Source organism: Vitis riparia, chromosome 2 (genome assembly GCF_004353265.1).
Source record: "Vitis riparia cultivar Riparia Gloire de Montpellier isolate 1030 chromosome 2, EGFV_Vit.rip_1.0, whole genome shotgun sequence".
In the NCBI taxonomy this organism is placed as follows: Eukaryota; Viridiplantae; Streptophyta; class Magnoliopsida; order Vitales; family Vitaceae; genus Vitis; species Vitis riparia.
This window is the reverse complement of record NC_048432.1, coordinates 14,122,614-14,134,709: the sequence shown is the minus strand read 5'-3', so window position 1 is coordinate 14,134,709 and position 12,096 is coordinate 14,122,614. Positions and strand designations below refer to the sequence as shown.

The following is a 12,096-nucleotide window of genomic DNA, read 5'->3' as shown; positions in this document are numbered from 1 at the left end:
ATTGGTTTTGCCCAATTCTATCCCTTTATTTATTTATTTGACCCAAAATTATTTTTAGTAGAGAGAAAATAATGACCTTATTTATCTGCTGTAGCCTGTAGGGGAGTGCATACTGCTTACTGTTACTTGAGTGATGGCTCCATTTTTGTATTGCCTCCAAATTCCTTAAAAATGCAAACTAGGCGAATTCTATTTTCTAGAGATATCCAGACATATTGCAATAGTTGGGCATGGGGCAAATTTGCTCCGAGTTTACACGAGACAGACATAAGCATGGTAGATGTATTTTGCAAAAATATCCTACATGTATCAGAACTGAAACATCTCAACAATTTCTATTCTACACCAATATGTTACATACGGCATACCTCGGCTTCTGATTTCTAGTCAATTGACAGACACAAATCACCTGAATTCAAAGCCTCTGTTTCACAGTCTGATGATGGAGCAAAATGCAACTGATGCTGCTTGCTTGACAAATGCCAGTCATCAACACAAGTCATTTTATTAGTAACCAAACAGGGAAGTGCCTTCTGGTCGAGAAGTTTCAAAATCTTTTCAGTTAATCCCAGGGTAAAAATGGCGCGGCTCACCCTCGTCTCCCTTTCTTCAATTATGCTGGAAATGCACTCCATGTGTATAACACGCGGTATGTTGGTAAGACAAGCGGCCAGTATATCAGAGATCACAACCGATAACTCTTCAAATAATTTCACACTCATCTGCTCATTTATCCACTTGTCATTCAGCAGAATGGTTTGAGCTATTCTGTACATGGAATTGGCAGCCAGTACCTTCATGGGCAACTTGGAAGGGGTCTCGTTTAAACATCCAGCCGTAGTCTTTTGGCTATATTCCATAACCCTGTTCTTTGCAATATCAGCGAGTGCTTCAACTACTTCTTTGGGGCCTTTTGCTTGAAGAGCCATTTTACGGATATCCACACCTAGCCACTTGTGATAGAGATCAACTTCTAGCCATACTGTGTCGGCTGCCTTCCTGATGTTGATCAGTTTTTCTTTGTCATCAAGGTTCTGGTCTATGAGCCTGACATAACAGAGGCCTTCATTTACACCCCGCATCAAACGTTTGATTGAACTTTTATCAATGTTAGGGAGAGAGACTGCAATGGTGGTTAGTATCACCACAGGAAGAGCCCAACAATTGGGAACTTTTTTATAATCTAGGGAGGGAACTTTGTCACTATCAAATGTTTCTAGTCCCTTGAATCCTTGTGAGGACATATGTTTCTCCAGCAGTTGCATGAGATATTTTGGTTGAGTCTTTCTTCCCATACTAATCCAACAATCAGTAGCATTACAATTGCTTTTTGCCATCAGGTTAACCAGATTTTCCTCTCCTTCAAGATACAAAACAAAACGGCTGAGATCCGGCTTCAGATTGGGTTGCAACGACTCTGATCCAGATTCATTGTTGGAAATGCTGTTATTCAGTTTAAGCTTCCTTCTCAATTCCATGAACCAGCAGGAGAAAATCAACAAGAAGCGTATAAAGAAGATGGAAACGAGCCTCACTGCTTTACTCACCAGCACTATGCCAGTCTGTATCCTGATACAGAGGTCTGCAAGTAGGTTTCTTGTGTCATGGGCAAGTTTCCTACAATGCCGACCATGGATTGGTAAACCTATTGGGCACCCTCTCCACTCTACCAGCCTCTGGATCCAGTATTTCTCCACTTTGAACTCATCTTTGAAGCTTTTTCCCCCTTTCTTTGGACATCTGAGAAGTATGGCAACGAACCATCTAAATGCTGGGCCAATAGTACCAACTCCCACAGCAACAGTCTGACTAATGAGAATTAAAGTGACTGACCACTTGTAATCAGACTCGCCACTGCAAAATTTAAAGGACCAGGGCATCAGGTAAGATCGAATCCATGCTTCCACTAAAATTGCAGCACTCAGGAGACAGAGTGCCCCAGAAGCAGTGCATGTCACGGAGCGCCCTATCACAAACTGGGGGCAGCTGCTATGGGCCATGATCCAATATTTCATTAGGTCTTCTCTGAGTTTCTTGAACACTGGTATGTCTGTTTCTTTGGAACTTTCTTTCACAGCTATTTCATATTTTTTGCGGTACTTCAATTCAAAATAATGCTTTGTAGTTGGAACAGTTAAAGCAGAAAAACTCAAGATCAGTAGCAAAACAAGCATGATAAACATCACGACAGCATGTTCTTTCCAGTAAACATAAATCACTCCAGTTCCCATTTGGATGCAGACGTTTACCATCAGGGTTATCACCAGAATGCCCAGAGCAATGACATTTGAAAATACTTCTTTGTTCTCCATGGTCCCTATTGAAGGCATAAAATTACCCATTACCGTGCACATCAACACGGTGCTGCTCAGTTTGGAGAGCTGATCCTGGCAGCGAGGCATGGAAGTATTCAGATCCACAGACAGTTTGGTCGCCACAGCTATTATGGTCAAGGAAGTGGCATTAAGAGAAAAAAATTTGCAGGGAAACCAGAATTTTTTGCGGCGGAGGGCCAAGAAAGCATCTGCCCCCATCGCGAGGGAGCACACCAGAGACGCTGCTGCAACATAGATGCCGATCCATGGCATCGGCTCATTGAAGTTCGAATCGTTCACGCTCCCGTCAATATTGCATCCTTGCCAAACCATCTTCTTCTTGCTTTCACTTCCGTATCTGGGGATTGTTCTCTGCTCTGCGGATTATGCCTGATGATTCCCCCACTGCAACCGAAGTTATCTCATCTGATCAAGATCCTTCTGGTTTGCTTTGGTCATACATGATGTCTTGAGTAGGCCGCCTTTTGTTTCTAGACGCAGAGATAAATTATTAAATTCAACCACTTTCAGTCGGTCATATATTTAATATCTGAATTCAGGGTCAAATGATTTTTTCCCTGATGCAACATAACAGGGGCTGCATAGAGTTATTCGGAAGTCAAGTCAGTCAAATTGTTGGTGCCATTGATTTCCTGGTCTAGATGAAGGCTTGGCGCATCATATGGTGATTATGTCGTGGTCCTACAGTCGAACAGTATGTAGCTGGTTGTTCATCTATCGTGAAGCCATCATGGTAGCCCAGTACAAGTGGACGACAAAGATGATAGGGACGGAGTCATCACCACAGCCCACTAATGCGGGTACTTGTTATCATACTGCTGGCAATTAAGGAATTATTGGTAAGACTGAAGATGTTGATGCATTCGATGCCGTAGGAATTGGGATGTTATTTTGGTATGTATATTTTTACTGAGATCTATCCACTGAGCTATCATGATTGTGTGGATATTATAAAAACTAAATATACAACGTATTTATGTAATTGGATCAATTTTGAAACTTTAGTTAGAATCTTCCAAATAAAAGACAGTATTTAACAAGTAGGACTAATTGATTGTCTCTATTACACATACAACTCTCAAAATATGGTATCAATGGGTATATTTATAGGTTTGATTCCGCTATAATGCATTGAAGAATAAAGAAGCCTCATATTTTTTCTTATGTGGTGATGACATGTTACAGATTTCTTAAGTTCCAAAAAATATCACATTGAATTTTTTATTTTATTTTTTTATAAGGGAAAAAGTATGTTTTGGTATCCTAATTTGGAAAATAAAAATAAAAACTCATTTAAAATCAAATTTGTCTCCATAACTTCAAAGTAAGCAATGTCACGTTAAAAGGAAGATAAAAATATATTAACCAGTAAGTAATAAGTTTTGAAATTTTAATTTTTTAATGTTTAAGGAACCATAAGTTTAAGAAAAAGAAAACTATTTTTAGAATATCATTTGAAAAATAGGAGATTGTTATATATTGTATCAAAATTGATCTCGCGTTTATTATGAATGTTTGTCTCTTTAACTTCACAATTACGATATAATAATGACATTGTATTTATATGGAAGAGTGATTGTGATATCTCATTCAAATAGGATTAAAAGTTCATAATGTTATACATGTGAGATTCTCTTAATCATATAGATGTGTTTTAAATTTGTTAGTCCTTTAGATTCAAAGTATATAATATCTATTCGGTTGGAAACAAAAGGTGAGAGATTTCTATTGATCCATTAAATTAATTCATTTTTTGTATATCATATTGGGAACAAGTATGATTTTCTCCCTTTTATCTCTTGATATCTGTCTATGTTCATGTCGAAGACTAGTTTTAGGACTTACCTTAAGGCTAGAGTTTTTGTTTTAAATGGTTTTTCAATTAAACAATATCATTTCTTTTAAACGTGTTTTTGAAATTTTTGTTTAAAATAGTCCTTTATTTATTTATTTATTTATTTGTCTCTCATTCTTTATTTTCAATAGAATTTTAGAAACATCGTTTTGAAGATAGATTTCTAAATAATTCAAAAAATAATAATTTGGAAAAAGTTCATTTGAATAATAATTTGAAAACATGACTAATAAACATGTCTTGTTAAGTCAAAGGCCAATTTGATCCAGAACTCCCTTATTTAAGTCAAAGGCCAATTTGATTTAGAACTCCCTTATTTGTCTGCTGTAGGGGACTAGACTTTTGCCTCCAAATTTCTTAACAGGAAAACTAGGTGAATTCTATTTTCTAGGATATCCAGACATGCTGCAACAGTAGAGAGTAGAGAGGAATACAAGAAAGGTGGTTGAGCTTGAACCCAACAGCTGGCTCTGGAGCAACTCAACAATTTTCTTGTTTCCTTTTTCTTCCTGGATTTTTCTCTCTTTAGAACTTTCCCCCTACAAATTAAAGGAATTTCAATAAATGCTCTGTACTTGGCGTGAGGCTGACTAAGGATTCTTAGCTCTCTTCAGTATCTAAATCCTAGGTGAATTGTCACCTAGTTGTTGCCAACTGGGCAAGAAGCTTCTCTGGCAAATTATAAAATCCAGTTTTACTTTCCACAAGTTTGCCCAAGTAATTGAATTCCAACAGATTTCGAATTAGCATGAGTTGGTCTCAGTCTGCTTGAGTTGATCTCTGTTTACATGAGACAGCATATAATTTCTAAAATCTCTCAACATTGCCTACCTTCTTGATATCTCTTTTGGATTTACTTCCATTTTACATAAACATCCTACATGTATTTTACATAAATATCCTACCGGTATCAGAGCTGAAACATCTCAATAATTTCTATTCTACACCAGTATGTTAAATACTGCTTACCTCTGATTTCCAACTTGAGGCTTCTGATTTCTAGTCAATGGACAGACACAAATCATCTGAATTCAAAGCCCTCCGTTTTACAATCTGATGATGGAGCAAAATGCAACTGATCTGCTTGCTTAACAAATGCGAGTCATCAACACAAATCATTTTATTGGTATCCAAACTGGGAAGTGCCTTCTGGTCCAGAAGTTCCAGAATCTTTTCAGTTAATCCCAGGATAAAAATGGCACGGAGCGCCCTACCTTCCCTCCCTTCGATTATGCTGGAAATGCACTCCATGCTTATAGCGTGCGGTATGTTGGTAAGACAGCCGACCAGTATATCAGAGACCACAACTGATAACTCTTCAAATAATTTCACAATCATCTGCTCATTTATCCACTTGTCAACCAGCAGAATGGTTTGAGCTATTCTGTACATGGAATTTGCAGCCAGTACCTTTATGGGCAACTTGGAAGGGGTCTCCTTCAAACCTCCAGCCATAGTTTTTTGGTTATATTCCATAAGCCTGTTCTTTGCAATATCAGCAAGTTCTTCAACTACTTCTTTGGGGCCTTTTGCCTGAAGAGCCATTTTACGGATATCCACACCTAGTCACTTGTGATAGAGATCAACTCCTAGCCATACTGTGTATGCTGCCTTCCTGATGTTGATCAGTTCTTTGTCATCAAGGTTCTGGATTATGAGCCTGACATAACTGAGCCCTTCATTTACACTCCGCGTCAAACGTTTGATCGAACACTTCTCAATGTGAGGGAGCGCAACTGCAATGGTGGTTAGTGTCGCCACAGGAAGAGCCCAACAATTGGGAACTTCTTTATAATCAAGGGAGGGAACTTTGTCACTATCAAATGTTTCTAGTCCCTTGAATCCTTGTGAGGACATATGTTTCTCCAGCAGTTGCATGAGATATTTTGGTTGAGTATTTCTTACCATATGAAGCCAACAATCAATAGGATTACAATTGCTCTTTGTCATCAAGTCAACCAAATCTTCCTCTCCTCCAAGATACAAAACAAAACGGCTGATATCCTGTTTCAGATTGGGCTGCAAGCCTGCAACGACTCTGACCCAGATTCATTGTTGGAAATGCTGTTATTCAGTTTAAGCTTCCTTATCAATTCCTTGAACCAGCAAGAGAATATCAACAAGCAGTGTACGAAGAAGATGGAAACAAGCCTCACTGCTTTACACACCAGAACTATGCCAATCTGCATGATGATACGGAGGCAAGTAGGTTTCTTGTGTCATGGACAAGTTTCCTACACTGCGACTATGGATTGGTAAACCTATTGGGCACTCTCTCCACTCTACACAACCTCTGGATCCAGTATTTCTCTACTTTGAACTCATCTTTGAAGCTTTTTTTTCCCTTTCTTTGGACATCTGAAATGTATGGCAATGAACCATCTAAATGCTGGGCCAATAGTACCCAGTCCCACTGCAATAGTCTGATTAATGAGAATAAAAGTGACTGACCACTTGTAATCAGACTCGCCGCTGCAAAATTTGAAGGACCAGAGCATCAAGGTAGTTCGAAGCCATGCTTCCACTAAAATTGCAGCACTGAAGAGACAGAGTGCCCCAGCAGCAGTGCATGTCACGGAGCGCCCTTTCACAAACTGGGGGCAGCAGGTATAAGCCATGGTCCAATATTTCATTAGGTCTTCTCTGAGTTTCTTAAACACAGGTATGCCCGCTTCGTTGGAGCTTTCTCTCACAGCTATTTCATACATTTTGCAGTACTTGAATTCAAAATAATGCTTTGTAGTTGGAACAGTTAAAGCAGAGAAACTCAAGATCAGTAACAAAACAAGCATGATGAACATCAGGACAGCATGTTCTTTCCAGAAAACATAAATCACTCCAGTTCCCATTTGGATGCAGACGTTTACCATCAGGGTTATCACCAGAATGCCCAGAGCAATGACATTTGAAAATACTTCTTTGTTCTCCGTGGCCCCTATAGAAGGCATAAAATTACCCATTACCGTGCACATCAACACGGTGCTGCTCAGTTTGGAGAGCTGATTCTGGCAGCGAGGCATGGAAGTATTCAGATCCACAGACGGTTTGGTCGCCACGGCTATTATGGTCAAGGAAGTGACATTAAGAGAAAAAAATTTGCAGGGAAACCAGAATTTTGTGTGGCGGAAGGCCAAGAAAGCATCTGCACCCATTGCGAGGGAGCACACCAGAGACGCTGCTGCAACATAGATGCCGATCCATGGCATCGGCTCATTGAAGTTCGAATCGTTCACGCTCCCATGAATACTGCATCCCTGCCAAACCATCTTCTTCTTTCCTTCACTTCTGTATCTGGGGATTGCTTTTTGCTCTGCTACCGAATTCAGGGTTATCTTATTCTTCCCTGGTGCAACATACCAGAGACGGCATAGAGTTATTTGAAAGTTAAATTGTAGGGGGCCATTAATTTTCTGGTCTAGATGATGGTTTGGGCGCATCATATAGTGATTATCTCGTGGTCATACAGTCGAACAGTATGTAGCGATGTAGCTGGTTGTTAATCTGTTGTGAACCTATCAATTAAGATGATGGGGACGGAGGCATTCAGCCGTGGATTATCAGCACCCCCAGCCCTCTGATGTAGAAAAGTGGTTGAAAATGGCGTAAATTTGTAGTTACTCGTTATCATTTTCCTAGCAATTGAGAAATTTTTGGTAAGACTGCATATGTTGGATGCATTTGATGGCGTAGGAATTGTGATGTTATTTTAGCATATGTATATTTTTACTGAAATTCTACCCACGGAGGTATCATGATTGCCGGTCATTAAGTCCGGTTTGGAACTCTATTGAGTTTGCAGTTAAATTGGCTTCCTCGCCAAAAAAAAAAAAAAAAAAAAAAAAAAAAAAAAAAAAAAAAAAAAAATCAATTATTTCACTTTCAAATCATCATTTAAAAACTTGGTTTCAATTCTATTCAAAAATTTAAAAGTTGGGGCTCAATTTAAATATTTAACCACGAACCAAACCTGCTGGTGCATGAATAATGAAAGTCAGTTCTATTTTGTCTTAAGCAAAGGAATGTTTGGATGGGATTCTGGACACGCCCCTCCAAAGATTAAGTCAAAGAGTTGACTTGAGCAAGAAAATGTGATTTTTGGAAAGAAAGTAGCATACATTTCCGGTGGACATGGGTGGCCATTTATTCTTGCTTATGGGTAATGTCTAGGCGTACTTATAGGGCTTTAATACTTCAAATTGATGAATGGTAGTTTTTTATTAATTATTTCATTCGTTCATGTACAAAGTATATATAGAGGGTAATCATCATTCTAAGAAAGGGAAAGAATGATACAAGGAATGAATGATATAAGGAAAGAACAACTATTATCCTAATATCTCAACTTTCCTAATATCTAAACATTCATACTATCTCAACACTCTCCCTCAAGTTGGTGCATAGATGTCACACATGCCCAACTTATCTAAAAAATTTGAGAACACTTGACTTGAGACTACAACTTTGGTGAGGATATCGGCCAATTGATCTTCTGATCGAATCTTAGGCAATTCCACAATCTTATCATCCAACTTCTCCTTAATGAAGAATCTATCCACCTCGACATGCTTTGTATGATCATGTTGTACTGGATTATGTGCAATATCACATGCGGCTTTATTGTCACAAAACAATCGGATTGGTTGCCTAGATAGGTAACCTAAATCCTGTAAGAGAAGTCTTAGCCATAATGCCTCACAAAGTCCTAGAGTCATACCCCTAAATTCCGCTTCTGCACTTGAACGAGCGACGACATTCTGCTTCTTACTTTTCCTTGTCACAAGATTACCACCTACAAAGGTAAAGTAACTAGATGTAAATCGCCTATCATCCACTACACCGGCCCAATCAGCATCAGTATATACTTCTATACTCTGATGATCAACATTTTTAGTGAACAAAATTCCCTTCCCATGAGCATTCTTCAAATACCTCAAAATATGCATGATTGCATTCATATGTTGTTCTCCAATATTATGCATATATTGACTTACTACACTTAATGCCTAAGTAAAATCTAGTCTTGTATGAACTAAGTACATTAATCTCCCCACAAGCCTCTAGTATCTTCCCTTATCGATTGATACTTGATTAGGCTCAACACACAATTTCAGACCTTCTTCTATTGGTGTATCAATAGGTTGACATCCCGACATTCCAATCTCCTGTAAAAAATCTATGGCATACTTTCTTTGAGACAGAAAAATTCCTTCACTTGATCGAGAAACTTCAATCCCAAGAAAGTATTTCAGATGACCTAGATCTTTCATTTTGAATTATCTAGATAGATAATTTTGCAGAGTTTTTCTTTCTTTAGAATCATTTCCTGTAACTACCATGTCATCCACATATACGATGAGTGTCGTAATCTTACCATGTTGCTTTTTCAGGAACAAAGTGTGATCTGAATTACTTTGACGATAACCAAAAGCTCTCATTGACTTTGTGAACCTTCCAAACCATGCTCTCGGGGATTGCTTCAACCTATACAATGACTTCTTCAATTTGCACACCTTCTGATATTGTTTTACTGACACCATGCATGCTGGTGAAAGATCCATATATACTTCTTCAAATAACTTGCCATGTAGAAAAACATTTTTCACATTGAACTATTGTAATGACCAATTCAGGTTTGCAGCTAAAGACAGTAATACTCGAACTGTGTTGATATTAGCTACAGGTGCAAATATCTCTGTGTAGTCAATTCCATAAGTTTGAGTGTACCCTTTTGCTACCAATCTTGCTTTAAATCGTTCAATACTACCATCTGTCTTGTACTTCACAGTATAGATCCAACGACACCCAACTGGCTTCTTTCCTGGTGGACATTCTACGAGTTCCCATGTTTCATTCTTCTGCAATGATTTCATCTCTTCATTAATGGCTGCTTTCCACCTTGGATCAACTAAGGCTTCCTGCACACTGTTAGGAATAGCTATAGTAGATAATTGATTTACAAATGACTTATTTGATTCAGACAAACGATGGTTAAACACATAATTGTTCATGAGATATTTGATTTTGGTAGACAATTCAGGTTCATATGTGGGTTTAGAAATACCTCTATTATGACGGTGTGGAGTTAAGGATCCTTCCCCAATGACTAGGGTTGTGTTACCATTGGCTGTGGAAACATTTTTTTGTGAGGAAGATCTAAGGGGTGAGACTTGTCTAAAATCAAAAGTCATATGATCTGTAGCACCAGAATCAATTATCCATGCACTATTAATAACAGGTGTAGAAGTATTTAAAAACTTACCACCATAATCTGTAGCGGCTACCAATGCAGAGGCTTTCTCAGCAACACTAGCCTCTATTTTTATTTCGGCAACAACTACAATCGAGGTTTTCTTGGAATCTTTCTTCCGTTGATCACGATTATGATCCCACCAGTCTGGATATCCCACAATTTCAAAGCAACAACTCTTGGTATGGTCAGTCTTATTGCAGTGAGTGCATTTGAAGGTTGACTTATCAATATTAGGGTCTGTCTTAGGATGGTTGGTCTTGGATTGGTCCTGCCAATTCTAGGTTGATCATTGTCGGACTACTATAGCTGAGGTGTCAGGGTTTTCAAATTCTGCTTTCATACTAGCATGACGTTGCCTCTCGTCGAATCAGTGCATAGCATTCTTCCAAATTAGGAAGAGGATCTTTGCGTAGAATCTCTCCTCGAACTTGCTCAAAGTCACCATCCAATCCAACAAGAAAAATGTGCACCTGTTGTCGTTCAATGGATTTTCGGTATGCTGCAATGTCCTTAAGGTTTTTCATGATTATCTTATCCTGATGATCCAATTCGCAAAAAATTTCAGTCAACTCCCCATAATATTAAAAAAGAGACCTGCCGCTTTGTTTGGCAGTGAAGGCTCTTTTATTCAAAGTGAAAACTTGTAATTCATTACTTCCATCATAGAAGGCCTTTGATAATGCACTCCAAATTTCTTGAGCGGTGGGTTAGCGTAAGTAACGCATCATAATTTCTGGACTCATGGACATTAACAACCATCTCTTTACCTTTTGATTCTCAGCATACCATTTTTCATATCCATCTTCTGACTCTTTTGGTGGATTTGTCTTACCTCGAATGTAGGAAAGTTTTTCCTGTTCGGCAATATGCATCTCCACGAGTTGTGACCAAACATCATAGTTTGATTCAGTCAAAATAATTCCTAGATAAAAAGGACATTCAGATTGAAAAACAATAGTATTTTTTTCACTTTTTATTTATTTATTTTTTTATCACAAAGGAGGGTGATGCCTGACCTTACCAACAAAATATCCAGGATTTCAGTTCTATGGCTCTGATACCAACTTCAAATTGATGAATGATAGTTTTTCATTAATTATTTCATTCGTTTATGTACAGAGTATATATAGAGGGTAATCAACATTCTAAGAAAGGGAAATAATGATACAAGGAATGAATGATATAAGGAAAGAACAACTAATATCCTAATATCTCAACATTCCTAATATCTCAACTTTCCTAATATCTAAACATTCATAATATCTCATCATTAATTACACTACATTATGCATTACTGTGGTAATGATTGTCAGCCCATATTGCATTTTATCTTTGTAGCAATTGCATTAATCAAGGCTATTGTTTAGCACACAATTAATGTTTTGAGGTAACTCAAGCGTCATTCTTAATGCCAATTGTTTAGAATAGTCTGTCTACTATCCTGGCCCCAAACGGACTATTCGCTCGACCTTAAGCTCCCGACTCAGCCTTATGCTCATCACCTAGACGACTAAGTCATGGCGTCATGGAGTCATGGACACAAGCGGAAGTGGGGTTCGGAATGGCAATGAAGGGTCCACAATGCCCCTTAAGTCTTGCAGTTGTGCCCAAATAGGAAGTAAACAAACATGTGGAAGAGTTGAGAATTTGAAACT

General features: G+C 38.3%; 1 protein-coding gene and 1 long non-coding RNA gene across 2 annotated transcripts; both read right to left on the bottom strand.

Annotated features, from left to right (window-relative positions):
* Positions 1-161: 161 nt before the first annotated feature.
* On the bottom strand, positions 162-5,202 carry LOC117906377. Its single transcript, XR_004649803.1, has 2 exons — positions 5,161-5,202; positions 162-368 (listed from the first exon to the last, which is right to left on the bottom strand). It is a non-coding gene; the product is annotated as an uncharacterized LOC117906377 (long non-coding RNA).
* A 10-nt stretch (positions 5,203-5,212) lies between these two features.
* LOC117930556 lies at positions 5,213-7,166 on the bottom strand. Its single transcript, XM_034851200.1, is given in 5 exon segments — positions 5,213-5,216; positions 5,285-6,228; positions 6,231-6,374; positions 6,464-6,541; positions 6,543-7,166. Coding segments are annotated over 5 exon segments (1,791 nt in total). The 5' UTR covers positions 7,164-7,166.
* Positions 7,167-12,096: the final 4,930 nt, after the last annotated feature.